The sequence below is a fragment of the Lycium barbarum genome, chromosome 4, assembly GCF_019175385.1.
Source record: "Lycium barbarum isolate Lr01 chromosome 4, ASM1917538v2, whole genome shotgun sequence".
NCBI classification, from domain to species: domain Eukaryota; kingdom Viridiplantae; phylum Streptophyta; class Magnoliopsida; order Solanales; family Solanaceae; genus Lycium; species Lycium barbarum.
Window position 1 is genome coordinate 120,109,794 of NC_083340.1, and position 15,227 is coordinate 120,125,020.

The 15,227-nt window shown below is 32.9% G+C and overlaps 1 protein-coding gene across 2 annotated transcripts; it reads left to right on the plus strand.

The window, feature by feature from the left end:
• Window positions 1-8,673: 8,673 nt before the first annotated feature.
• Window positions 8,674-14,723, plus strand: LOC132636308 (heterogeneous nuclear ribonucleoprotein 1). Of its 2 annotated transcripts, none has more exons than XM_060353119.1 (5): window positions 8,674-8,948; window positions 9,056-9,131; window positions 10,255-10,547; window positions 10,981-12,091; window positions 14,088-14,723. In XM_060353119.1, the coding sequence occupies exons 3-5, from the start codon at window positions 10,323-10,325 to the stop codon at window positions 14,099-14,101; spliced, it is 1,350 nt and encodes a 449-aa protein (XP_060209102.1). In that variant the 5' UTR covers window positions 8,674-8,948; window positions 9,056-9,131; window positions 10,255-10,322; the 3' UTR covers window positions 14,102-14,723. The 2 variants fall into 2 exon arrangements, with proteins under 2 accessions (XP_060209102.1, XP_060209101.1); XM_060353118.1 differs by having other exon boundaries at window positions 8,675-8,948; window positions 10,321-10,547.
• Window positions 14,724-15,227: the final 504 nt, after the last annotated feature.

Genomic DNA, 15,227 nt, shown 5'->3' on the forward strand with positions numbered 1-15,227 from the left:
ATATTTTTTAAAAAAAAAAATGTGTGCGTAATTTTATTTTTTATGAAAAATTTACGGGCAATTTGCAGGATTGTCCTTCGCTGGGGGTGGTCTTTAATTTTTAGCCCTCAAAATGGTGGTCTTTAAATTTTGCCTTCAGGCAGAATTTACATGGCCAGATTTGCAAAATTCTGCCTGAGGCAGATTTTTTTTTTTAATTGAGCTGGAGTTCGAACACACAGCCTTGGGGTATTAGGCGAAGGCCAAAACTTAAAGACCACCAATTTGAAGGGTAAAAATTAAAGACCACCCCGAATGAAGGACAATCCGCGCAAAAAAAAGTAAAGTTACAATGTATATTATTCCCTCCGTCTCAATTTAAGTATATTACTTTTTTTTTTTTTGGTATGTGCCAAAAAAAGTTTTTTTTTTTTTAGTAAGTTGACAATTCAAACATCTTAAATGGCAAGTTTATAACCACAATATTAAAAGACATTATATACATCTTTAATTTAAGACCACAATATTCAAAAAGTCTTTTTTATTTTTTAAACTTTGTGCGCTATCAAATTAAGACACTTAAAATGGGACAGAGGGAGTATGTTTTTGTAATCTTGGACCATGCTTTTGAATGAAATTAGATTGGGCCAAAAATAATTGGATGGAGCGGTTAACATATTAAAAATTGGAGAACTTACACAAATACCAGAAAATATACAACTATTTACAGAACTTATAACTATTTTTAAATTTACAGAATCTACAAAATGTACCCCATAAATTTTAAAAGGAATTTTTTTTTAGATATGGTCAATTTCGTATAAATATGGTAATAAATTTATACACGTTACTTTTTTCCTTAATTGTCCTACCTATCATTATCTCAAACCATATAATATTATACCATAAATGAAGAATGTTGCTATTAATAAAAGGCTAAGTTTAAGGAGTTTCAAGATGGTGATAACGAAATTAAATGTATATCAAAACACATTGAATATTACTATATAATATAAGAGGGAATGTGAGGACTTTTGTAGTCCTCACAAGAGTTTCCCAAATTTTTAAAAACTTTTTAATTAATTACTTTTATGTCCTAATTTTATTTATTTAAGTAAATTTTTTGATTTTTATTTTTAAGGTCTACTTTTCAAAAGCTATCGAACTTGGGGACTTTTGTAGTCCTCACAATAATTTCTAATTCTTTTAAAAAAAATTAATTAATTACTTTTAGGTCCTAATCTTATTTATTTAAGTCAATTTTTTTATTTTTTATTTTTAAGGTCTACTTTTCAAAAGCTATCGAACCTTCTACCTCATTTTTCATGTTCTTTGATTTTCTGGTTCGTGCTCGATATCCGCATTTAAGCCCAATTTATCTAGATAATTAGCATTGTATCACGCCTATTCGGAGGGAGCGCTTCCTCCAAAGATTTTTTCCATATCCATATTCGAACCCCTAATACCTAATTAAGAGAGGAGCAGCTCCATCCGCTGCACAAGTTAAATTATGTATTTGTCTTAAAAGTTCATTAACTATGTATAGATTATTTATTTAGAACTAAATAACTTCAGAAAATTAGGATACATAAGTTATAAATGTCAAATTCTGGCTCCGCATTTGATTTGAAGTAAATAATTTTATCAAAATGGAAGTTAAAATATTAAAGCAGTGGAATGAAAATTTTGCTTTTATATAATTACCCAATTGTGGGACTACAATGGGTATATGGTTGTTGTTGTTGTACACTTGTACTAACACAGATTATATTTTTTTAGTTAAAATATCTACTTTTATATCCCGGGCCTCACATAACTAGTTTTTCTAAATATCTCCAACACAATCAACTAGCATTCTAATCAATAGACAAGTATATTATTATTCATATGATATATATTATGCTATAATTTTTTGAACAAATATATATTATTGTACTTATATATTACGTATATTGCACATTTATATACTATCCATATAATATGATTTGTTATATACCTTATACTTTTTTAGTATATTTTTATGTACTTTTCTTATCTTATACTAGATATTTATACCTTATACTTTTTAGGTATATTTTCATATACTTTTCTTATCTTATACCAGATATCAAATACCATATCTTTTCATGTACTTTTCTTAATATTAATAAATTCAAATAGTTTCTTTTAGTCGCAAGAAAAAAATTGCATCAGTCGGCAAGTGAAAGGTCTTTACACTATTTGACCCACTATGTAACTTAAAAAACGCTCATTCTTTGTTTTCTTCTGCAAATTTTATACTTCTTTCTTTCTGCTGTTATTCCAACTTCTCTTTTCTGAACCAAACCCCTTTTGCCCCTCTGCCTCCATTGAAGAAGCTTTGGAGCTCGGAATTTATTGAAGGAGCTTTGAAGCTTGGAATTCGTTTAAGGAGCTTCGGAGCTCGGAATTCATCGAAGAAGCTTTGGAGCTCGGACTCCATTGAAAGAGTTTCGGAGCTCGAAGTTTAACTCAGACTCCATTGAAAGAGCTTCGGAGCTCGAAGTTTAACTCAGACTCCATTGAAAGAGCTTCGGAGCTCGAAGTTTAACTCAGATCTAAAAAATTTTTACTCTAAAACAATTGAGTGAAATTAAAACCCGTTGGAAAAACTTGTAGTAACTTGAATCTAGAATGCTGAGTTGATTGGGTTTGATTAATGGTGGTCTTGACAATCATACCAGTTGCAAAAGGAAGTTGAAGGTGAAATCCAGTTTCTGTATACAATATTATACATTATTATACAAAATTCTATTAAGTGTATAATGTTGTATACTGCATGTGTAAACACTGTTACACATCATTGATTTCTCTTCTCGTCTTCTTTTTCTTATTTTTCTGGTATATATTATTACACATTTTATATACAAGTTTATACAGCTATATATAAATATACATGTATTGCAAATGTGAAGTTAAAAAAACTATTTTTGTGTTTTATTACTTTTTCTCGAACAATATACCTTATAAATCGACTTTTCTTGTTGATTTCTCTGCCAAATCACGAACTTGCGGCAATTTTTTTCTATTTTTGTTTTTGATTTCTACTATTTGAACTTGGGAAAAAGAAAATTTAAGATTTTCGAGTTGGATTACGCATAGATTTGTGTTTTTTGTAGCCGGAATAAGAATGTATACGAACTTGGGGAAGAAGAATGGATAATCACCCGATTTTCGCGCTTGAGGATTTGCAAATTAAAAGAAAACAGAAAAAATGCTTCATTTCGGACCTAAGCCTATTATTTTTGGACTATAAATTTGCAAAGTTGTAACTGGGTCATTCTATTGCAATGTATATTTATGGGTTGTAAATCAACATAGATTATTACCGGGCAATTCGCACGATTGCCCCTATTTTGGGGTGGTCTTTAATTTCTGCCTCTCAAATTGCTTGTCTTTTTTTTTTTTTTTTTTTCCCTTCGTCTAAGAAACTAGCCGAAAATATTTCGAAATTCTGGGTTCGAATCCCAGCTTGGTAAAAAAATTTAAAAAAAAAATCGCAAGGCAAAGGTTTCGTAAAAAGTTATGCCATAAAGAATAACTAAACTCTGTCTTATAAGGTAGAACTTTCTCGAAACATTACTTTGCGATTTTTTTTTTGTTTTGACTGAGCTGAGGTTCGAACCCAGAATCTCGGGATATGTTCGGCCATTTTTTAGACGAAGGGCAAAAATTAAAGACCAGCAATTTGAGGTACAAAAATAAAAAAAACCAGCGCTTTTGAAGGCCAATCCGTGCAAAAAACCTATACATTATAACTACCGTATAATTAGTAGGGGTGTCAATGGTATGATTCGGGGATTATTTTATAAAATTTATACCGTATCAATTTTTCGGTTATTTCATTTTGTAGAACCAAAATTAGACTTTTCGAAACCATCCCATCATGTTGGTTTCTCTTCGGTATCGATACGGTTCGGTTAAGTTTCGTTTTTTTTTTTTTAAAAAAAGAACATCATGTTATAATCACTAGTAAAAGTTAAAGACACAATATCATACATACTTCTATAGGACTAAGACAAAAACTCTCCAGATATTTTTACTGATTAAAAGGTGATGAATCAAGAAAACATGAAAGACGACAAGAATAGAAATTAATCCCACTATTTTACGGTAGTGTAGAATAATGTTAAGCAAACACAAATACTATATTTTAGATCACAGGAGGGGGAAAAATCAATGAAGATGAGACTCAAGAATTGAGACCACTAAGATTGAGGAGTCCGGAACCAAAATAACAAAAAAAAAAGGGTATGAACCAACATACCCCAGAAAAAAAAAGAGGTACAAAAGTACCTTTAACGCATGAAAATCATGCGTTATTGGATTGTCTTATTTTTTTTCTTTCTTTCTTTCTTTCTTTCTTTTCTTTCTTTCTTTCACACTTTTTTACATACTTTAGCCATAGATTAATCATGCTTCGAGACTCCAAAATTTGAATATTTTATATAAAACCCTATTTATTTTTGTGCGATTAATAAGGTAGGCTCAACACATCAAGGATACACAAAACTTCGGATTGTCGTTTTAGTGGTTGAAAAGTGCTCGAAATCCATTTTTGTTTGAAGACTTGTTGTCATTAGCTTTAAGTTATTTATGTTTTAGGGTTTCACGTTATTTTTATATTAATGTGTAACTTTATTTTTAGTGATTATAACTTTATTTTTACAATCAATTAACAAAATATCAATTCATGATCAATTATTTATGTGTTTTTTTTTTGCGTTATACCCTTCAACCCCCAACTAATTGGAGTCCGCAACTTAAATAACCCAAAAAGTGGATTTGGGTACCAAAATAACCCATTAAAAAACCTTTTGCGCACTAATTTATTTGTAAGTTGGTGAAATTTTAAATGATCATAACTTTGCGCTCGGATGTCCATTTGATGCGATTTGTTTTTTGATTTTGGGTATTTTTTTGAGATCTATGCGTCTGAACTGCCGCAAGGCTGTTCGCCAGCCCCGAATTTTCCAAAAACGTCCGTTATCCCATTCAATTTCAATTTTCCCCCAAATTCGTGCGCAATTTTCATTTAATTCGTTTTTAAATCTAATGGCGAAAAATATATTTCAATTCCATAATCCCGTGATAATGATGTTTTCAATGTCAATTTCAAGGTTCCAAATTCAACTTAAGAAAACAAGTTAGATAGCATTAGTGAACATACAAAATAATAAGCAGTGTCTACATTGTTACTTTAACCAACTTGGCTCGGTGGTAAAGCCTTTGGCTTTTGACTTTTTTTTATCTCATCCACCAGGGATCAAACCTCGGCGGGAGCGTTGAGAAGATATTATTAGTAAAAAAACGAAGTAATTTATTTAACGATTAACATGGGATAAACAAGTAATTAACATGGGAAAACAATTTCAGAAATAAATATATTAACAATGCCATAATTAACAAATAATTAACGGGGATCCTTGGAGGTGTCGTATTTGTAAATACTAAATTATTCATTATTCTTGAAATTAACTAAAAAAAATTCTCTAATTAGAACTTACTTAACTAGGATAAGTTATGGAGGATTTAATTAGTTATTTTGAATAATCCATGATATTGTATTGTTGATTATAATTTACTTAACTCATGTAGTTAAAGTAATAACGAACAAAATTTTATATTAACTAACTAATTCTCGGCAAAAAATTATGTTAACTAACTAATCCTTTTCGGAAATTTTGTTAATGATGTTCAATCCAAAACTAAGGATTTAGCTTATCGCTTGTTATTCAGGATTTAGTTTATCGTTCGTTATTCAGGATTTAGTTTATTATTCGTTATTCGAGATTTAGTTTATTGTTCGTTATTCGTTAATGGATTATTTTGGTACCTAAACCCACTTTTGAAGTTATTTAAGTTGCGGACTCCAATTAGTTGGGCATTGAAGGGTATAACAAAAAAAAAAAGAATTACACAGAAATAATTGATTATGAATTAATATTTTGTTAATTGATTATGGATTATTAATTTGTTAATTTTTTATTTATTGTTAATTTATTTATTTGTGAAATTGTCAAAATAAAATTACGCATTAATATAAAAATAACACGAAACCCTAAAACATAAATAACTTAAAGCTAATGACGATAAGTATTCAAACAAAAATAGACTTCAAGCACTTTTTAACCACTAAAATGACAATCCGAAGTTTTGTGTATCCTCGATGTGTTGAGCCTACCTTATTAATCGCACAAAAATAAATAGGGTTCTATATAAAATATTCAAGTTTTAGAGTCTCGAAGCATGATTAATTTATGGCTAAAGTATGTAAAAAAGTGTGAAAGAAAGGAAGAAAGAAAGAAAGAAAGAAATAAAAAAAAAATAAGACAATCCAATAACGCATGAAAATCATGCGTTAAAGGTATTTTTGTACCTCTTTTTTTCCTTGGGTATTTTGGTTCATACCCTTTTTTTGGAGTTATTTTGGTTCCGGACCCTAAGATTGAGTATCCACTAAAAGAATTTAAAATCATACGGAAGGAAAGATATTTAATACTTTGTAGCTTTCTATCCAAGATCGTTAGAATACCTTGTAGCTTACTAGTTACTACTCGAGATGTTAGAACTAATTTAAATTCAATAGGAGTAATATAATAGGTTTCAGAGTTGAAACTTTAGGTGTTAATTATGTTATCGGCTTGTAGTCATTTTCATCATCCCAAACCCAAGGCGAAAATTTTAATATTTTACCTTGTTTGTTGCGGATCTCCTTCATTAGCTTTGAGTTCATTGTTGTTCTTCTGGTTCTCCTTTAAAAGGGGTCGTGGGGGAAAAGCCCCAGCCCCCCTACATATTGTATGTAAATTAAATATATAAAATATATTTTACATATATATACTAATTCGGTTCGGTTTGGTATTTTTTTCGTTTATTTTTATAAAATAAAAAACCAACCTAATTATCTGGTAAGGTTATACATTTATATAAAAATCGTCGGTTTTATTAAAAGAAACCTAAAAATAAGTTCGATACGGTACAATACGATTTGATCGGTTAAATCAATTTTTTAAAAACCATTGACACCCCTATTTAGATTGTCAACCAAATTACTCTTATTAAGTGGTTGGTTTACCCGCAGAATGCATTTATTAGTAGACACACCGTCATTTGAAATTGCCAAGAAAGCACATAGTACTAATCAAGTAATATTATTTGACGTTACTACTGCCATTCGAAGAGACAAAAAAAATTGGTAAAACAAAAGTATTTATTTCTCATCATATTAATAGGAAAGCAATGTACGAACAAAACATTTTTTAACCATTGACACCCCAATTAGATTGTCAACTAAATTACTCTTATTAAGTGGTTGATTTACTCGCAGAATGTATTTATTAGTATACACACTGTCATTTGAAATTGCCAAAGAAAGCACATAGTACTAATCAAGTAAATATTATCTGACGTAACGACTGCCATTCGTAGAGACAAAAGTTGGTAAAACAAAAGTATTTATTTTTCATCATATTAAGCTCCCGTTTGGCCATAAGAATTATTCACTTTATTCCGATTTTTTTCCGGAATCATCGTTTGGTTATGAGAATTCCAAATACAATTTGAAGTTGTATTCCGGAATATCAAAAACTCAAAAAATTTATTTTTCAATTTTTTTCACTTTTTTTACAATTACATTTCATAAAAAACTACAATTTCAAAAACTATAGCCAAATACAACTCCAATTCCAATTTTTTTTTTTTTTTTTTTTTTGTATCTACGGACAAAAGGGGGCCTTAATTGGAAAGCAGTGTACGAACAAAACATTTTTTTGAGTTTCAATGAGACAGAATTTCTTATAATTAGTTATATAGCAAAAATACCTGTTACTTGTAGTCTTCGTCTTTTCTCTTTCTTGATGAAAATGTTACTTGCATAAGTACATAATTTTAACCGTTCATTTCCATTATTATATTAGGTACTTCTACTTTCATACTTCCCTTTAACATCCTAAAATAATAGCACATAACAATAACAATCAAGTCTTTTTTAACTTTTTTATGCTATATTTTTTCTCTTTATAACAACTTTTTACCCATAACGTTGTTTATAACAGTACGCTTTGTGTAAAATTACCCTTTATAATGACTAGAATCTCTAAGATTACCAATAATAAGTTTAGAGATTTTCACCAAATATTTTTGATACTTATAATATACTATTTATGACAAATAATAGTATATGAATATATATTTTCATCATTAAAAGATTTTTTTTCTTATACAAAGTGTGATTAAGCCTAGGATTTGACATCTTTTCTGATTATAACAACCAAAGTTATTTAAATGTCAAATGTTCTTATAGGTGTATAATAGTCGATCACTATAGCAGCCAAGAGATCTCGAAACCAACAATGGTGTTATAGAGAGATTTTAGTTAATTTTAACAATTTTCATTATTGTAATAGCTATAACAACAACAACAACAACATACTCAGTGAAATCTCACAAAGTGAAAGTCTGAAGAGAGTAGAGTGTGCAGACCCTTACCCCTACCTTGGAGACAAAGAGGCTGCTTCCGATAGACTCTCAACACAAGAAAATTATTGTAATAGCTAGTAGTTGTAAAATAACGAAAATGAAAAGGCAAAAATAAACAAAATAAGAAAAAGAAATATGTAAGATATGGTAGTAATAGGCCTTTGGGTTAAACAAAAGGGTAGTCGTCCTATTGTGCCATGTTGTGCACTCCAAATATTCTTTGCACAAAGGGATTTGCTGCCTCACCACCCATACACACACATCCCTCTTTTCCTTCTTTCTTGTATATAGTTTTTTTTTATACCTAAATTATTTGTTTGGCATTGCCATTTCCATTTTTATATAAAAGAAAAAGCTTTGGAATAACCAAAGAGCAAATGAAAAGAAAAGAAGAAACAAGAGGATGATGACCACAACAACATCCTCTGTTTTCATTTTATTATATGCTTTTTCATAGATCTCTCTCTCTGGTTTGTACTCATAAATTCCGAAATGTTGCATTTTCTTTTTAATATCTATGTTTTATACATACCCTTTTGTTATAAGTTTCTGATCTATCTGAATTGTGGATTTTCAGATTGAATCCAAGACTTGCTTTTTTACTGTGTAATCAGTATTTGCAAACTGGGGTCTGCCTGATTTTCTTGATAAAGGTAAAAATGATTACTTTTCTTATCCACATCTGGATCTATGTGCTTAGTTTTGAATCTTGATGATGGGTCTTTGTTATTTCCAGGAGGTGATAGTATCTCATTAGTTGTGTTACTGTATAGTTCTTATTGATTTTGCTATTCTTGTGATCAATCTAGACGTAACCGGGGGTGGATTTATAGCCTACTTAATGGTGCACGTGAACTCATGGTCTCTCCGCCAAACTAGATATTTTATGCACATAAGTATTTTCTAGAATTGATCCGATAGTACCTGCTGGCAACCATGCTCAAAAAAGGCTAAATGGTGCATTTGGTTTAATGCTAAGTTATTTCCTAGAGTTGATAATATCTCATTAGTTGTGTACTGCATAGTTCTTATCGATTTTGCTTTTCTTGTTATCAATCTAGACGTAACCAGGGGCGGATTTATAGCTTAATTTATGTTGCACGTGAACTCATGGCCTCTCCGCCAAACTAGATATTTTATTTACATATTTTCTAGAATTGATCTATTTGGCACCCGTGCTCAAAAAAGGCTTAATGGTGTACTTGGTTGAATACTAAGTTATTTCCTACAGTTGATAATATCTCATTAGTTGTGTACTGCATAGTTCTTATTGATTTTGCATTTCTTGTGATCAATTTAAATGTAACCAGGGGCGGATTTATAGCTTAATTAATGGTGCACGTGAACTCATGTTCTCTCCGCCAAACTAGATATTTTATTTACATATTTTCTAGAATTGATCTAATATTACATGTTGGCACTGGTGCTCAAAAAAGGCTTAATGGTGCACTTGGTTGAATACTAAGTTATTTCCTAGAGTTGATAATAACTCACTAGTTGTGTACTGCATAGTTCTTATCGATTTTGCATCTTGTGATCAATTTGAATGTAACCAGGGGCGGATTTTATAGCCTAATTAATGGTGCACGTGAGCTCATGTTCTCTCCGCCAAACTAGATATTTTATGTACATGTTTCCTAGAATTGGTCTAATATTACGTGCTGGCTCCCATGCTCAAAAAAGGCTAAATAGTGCACTTCGTTGAATGCTAAGTTATTTACCTAGACGAATAGGGATCAATTCCCACTAAAAAACTTTCTTTTTCTCCTTTTGTAGTTGTGCACCCATGTTGTGGAAATCCTAGATCTGTCTCTGGATGTAACTGTGAATTTTTTGATGCAGAAATGATGGAGACAGATCTCGGTAAGCTATTTATAGGTGGGATATCTTGGGACACAGATGAGGAACGTCTTAAAGAATATTTCAGTTCATATGGAGAAGTGGTAGAAGCTGTGATCATGAGAGATCGCAACACTGGTCGTGCTCGTGGTTTTGGTTTTGTTGTCTTTGCTAATCCTACCATTGCTGAAAGAGTCGTTAACGACAAGCACATCATCGATGGCAGAACGGTCAGTCAGTTCTTCTTTTTTTCCCTCTGATTAGAATACAACATTTAGTTCAGCACATCAACAATTACGTGCTAGTTGGGTCGATTATATGAATTCTCACTATTTATTCACTCCATTCGGACCTGCTTCTTCCAATATTGAATAATTTGGAAATCTCTAACGCTGGAGGTTCTCAGTGTATCATCATGAAACTCAACTAGTTGGTATCGCCTATGTGATTTTTTTGCTACAATTCACTTACTGTTTTCCGTTAAGGTGAATCAGTGAAATTGTAATTCTTTAGGGACAAATTCAGCAAGTTTTCTGTTCACAATATACTACACATAACTGATGAAATAATTGCCTGAAACGTTTCCGAAAAAGTTTCAGTCCATGCTGGATTGTGCTGATTAGGATAGATGAATAATCATCTCTGTCTCTGCAAATTCTTCAGGTTGAGGCAAAGAAGGCTGTTCCTAGGGATGACCAACAACACATAATAATAAATAGAAGCATTCCAGGATCTCCAGGTCCTGGACGGACAAAAAAGATATTTGTAGGAGGTTTAGCATCTACTGTTACTGAAAGCGACTTCAAGACATACTTTGATCAGTTTGGTACAATTACAGATGTTGTAGTGATGTATGACCACAACACTCAGAGGCCAAGAGGCTTTGGGTTTATAACTTATGATTCAGAGGAGGCAGTGGATAGGGCCTTGTATAAGACCTTTCATGACCTAAATGGTAAAATGATTGAGGTGAAGCGCGCCGTTCCCAAAGACCGGAGCCCCCCTTTGACATATGGAGGACTTGGTAGAGTAAATAACTTTCTCAACAACTATGCTCAAGGGTATAGTTTAGGTTCGGTTGGAGGATATGGGGTCAGGATGGATGGTAGATTTAGTCCAGTTGCCAGCGGACGTACTCAGTTTTCTCCTCCTCCTTATGGAATGGGTATCAATTTGGACCCAACATTGAGCCCTGCCTTTGCAGGAGCTTCCAATTTTAGTAACAATCTTGGTTATGGGCGAGTTCTGAACCCATATTTCACTGGCAACTCAAGCAGATACACTACACCCATTGGATATAATACAGGCAGCAGTAGAGGTGATTCTTTGCTTAGCTCACCAACCAGGAATGTATGGTCAAATGGTGGTCTTAACAGTTCTCCAGGTCCTGGTAGCTCCGGTTCATTTATGGGCTCCGGAACTGGTAGTTATGGGGTCTTTGGGAATAATGGGCCCAATTGGGGCTCGTCTGCTCCAGTTGGTAGTGCTTCTGGATATGGTGGTCGGAATGTTGTTGGGTTCCGGAGTCATGGGCTGGGATCTGGAGGAGTTGCAAGGAGCAATGCTGTCCCAACTTCATTTGCTGCATCAAATGAGGGGTCTTACGGAGATGTATATCGCAGTGGCTCAATGTATGGTGATCCGACTTGGCAAGCTGTCTCTTCTGATATGGATGGCTCTAGTACATTGGGATATGGACTTGAAAATCCAGCAGATGTTTCGGCCGAGAATTATATTGGAAATTATAGTATTGCAAATAGACAATCAAATAGAGGTATGAATACTCTTCCAATTGTATAATTTTGATAATATTCTTCTAAACTAGGCTTCATATTCTGCCTTTCCTTTTGAACTATTTTTCTTGATTCTTGACACATATCTGTCATATTGGTCAAGTAGATAATAAGTGGCTTGGATTTAGTATGCTTCTTCTTATAGGAGCTTGGTTTTTCATTTGCAAGGAGTTTGTGATTAGTAGACTCTTAACTTGAAAGATCACTAAAAGACATTTGCAAAATGGCGCATGAAGATTTGATCTCATTTTAGTTAGTAGTTGTTCTAAGTTTCAATTTGAGTTGACATTCTATATTTGGTGTGAGATACGTTAAAAGGATTCAAAAGATATTGTTTTACACCCCTAATTTTCTGTTTATCACATTGATGTGGTATGCTCATTTGAATTAATTTATAGAGGGGTGAACTAGTCTTCTTTCTCCAGAATAGCAGTAGTGGTTGAAACACCCTTATTATGCCTCATCTGAAACTTGAAGATACCTTATTAGAAAAAAACTTGGGGATACCTTTGCTGACCTTTTTCTCCTAGGCAAAATAGGACACACTGTTCAGGCAATTGTAGTTGAAATATTGTAGAACTGTGGGCATGTAGCTTTCCCTAAGGTCCTTGGCAATCTTGTATTTTTTTTTTCGAAGTCTGCAATGTGTGCCTAAAAGTGAAACTTCCTTTCTTGTCTTAACCAAATACAAAAATAAATAGTCATTAGCAGTTAAGTTCTTGGAAATTGTTCTTAAGTTAAGATTATAATGGTGAAGCTTGTAACCATAATTTTTACTAAAAAGTTCTTCGAGTTACATAAGCATTAGTTTAATCACTTCAGTAAACCAGAAACGGTTTCCATAAGATAGTAAAGCCTTGCTGTTATGGGAATGAGGGTGAAGGAACTAGGGATCTGTGTAAGCCCGCCCCTAATGGTGTGGGAGTTGGGGTTTTTGAATGGGGAATGTGGTAATTTTTTTTCCTCCTGATAGCTAATGCAGGATTTAATCATGTACCTTATAAGGTTTGACAACTTTCAAAAAGAGCTATCCTATTTGTTATAATTTCATACAGTGTTGAATGTTAAATTTTTCAAATTACATCTGTAATTATGACTTTGCAGCACAATTTTGTTTTCAAGTTAACATGGCCAAGAAGCATATACATCACTATATATGCAACAATGAGCAAAAAGTTCCTTCATTTAGCATGAGATAGTACCCAGGGGAATAGGAATGGTGGTTAGATGGGAGATGAATTAGGTCCTTTCTCCCTGTGCCCATTCACTGCCATAGCTGCTTGATGCCTGTGACGTTATGATCATGACTTTTCTCAGCTAAATTTTGTTTATTTTGTAATTGAAATCAATTGCATGCTAAAAAGGGAAGGGCAAGTAAAGATTAGTCTCTGGCGAGCTAGAGTGCCCCCTGCTTCCCCAGAAAAAATGGTTCAAATTTTTTATTTCCTACCTTCCCTAGGGTCTTGGAGAGCTACAGGAGGTCTATATTGAGGGACTGAAGAAGGATTATCGCTTGTCTGAGCTCTGTTTTTTCAGCCCTTATTGATCAATGATGAATCTGTAGTGCATGTAAAAGGACTGTGTACACCAGATTAGAAAACATTGTCTAAAATCTGTCTAAAACATTACTCTGTGTTTGCCTTAAGAAAATAACAATCATGCCTTTTGGACCCAGGGGAATGAACTCTGAAAATTTAAGTTGTAGGCTCCTGGTAACAGTTTAATACCAAAGGATGCCCTTATTCAAATGAGGGGGAGTAGACAAACCTGTTTTGCTCATAAATGCAGTGTTCTAGTATACAATGAAGAGAATTTGTCATATATAAATGATGTTATTTTGCTTCCATGTCTTGCGTCAAAACGTACAGATACAGCCTTTTGTACATTATATTTCTCCAACATTACCTGATTTCTTGAATCGATGTTATATGTTACTCTTGTCCAGATACTGAGACTGTTCAATCTTTTTGTTTCCAGGGATCGCGGCATAGGAGATTTCTTTATTTGAATATCTGAAGACTCTTAGAAGTGCCCTGAGAAAATTAAGTGGGCTGTGAATGTTAATACATATTCCACATAATATGCATTTCAACTATAGCTGATCATATAGAGCTAACGAGGGGCCTATCTAAAAAAGTATTACATATTCGGAGAGAGCAGTTTTTAAAGGGATTTTGTGTTATGCTTTGAGGTTTCAATTTTTCGAAAGCAATTTAGGCTCCTTTCTCAGCATTTAATCAAGATGTATATCCGATTATACTTGACACTGTCCATTGCAGTTGATGTGTTGTGCATCCACAACAAAGCGAGTATTGGACTATGTCGAGAGGTAGAGTTTTTTCTTAAAACTTTTTGTCCGGTTTAGTGACTGGCAAAGCTGCTATTGTTTGTTCTAGTGGTTTTTTTTGTCTGGGATGTGTTTTTCTCTCAGATTGTATTCAACATCCTTTTTGATTTACTAGTGTGAAACAAACCTAGGATCCACCATAAATAAGTACTGAATTTTCTGTTTCTATTCTGGTTACAGATTGTATAAGCTCTACGTTTTAAGCTGTATTTTGTAAGCAACTATGTTGCAGTTGAAATAGATATTTATGTTCTTTTTTTTCTTTCTCTACTGTGGTTTTATGGCTCATGAATTTGTTTTAACACTTGCCGGGAATGGTTTCAATCTTCTTCTTCTTCCTCCTCTTCATCTTCTTCTTCTGCCTCTTCCTCTTCTTCTTCCCCTGCATCTTCATCTTCCTCCTCCTCCTCTTCCTCTTCATCTTCTACTGCTTCTCTCTTCTTCTTCCTCTTCTTCGTCTTCCTCTTCTTCTTCCTCTGCCTCTTCTTATTCCTCCTCTTCCTCTTCCTTTTTCTCTTCCTCTTCAGCCAATTAGGAAATCATCTGTTTGTCTTGATTGGTAGAGCTCAATCTTTGTCAGCTTTTGACAAAGATGAGCTCCAAAATATAGATTAATCTTGCGTTACTGGTCAAAAATACACCTTGATCACTTTTTCGTGAGTTTCCTACATGAACTATTAGGTATGCAAGTTTCCTATCCCAAATATCACCAATTATTTATCAAGACGCACCTCAATCGTTAGTTGTTCACTTTTCGTACTTGAATAGTT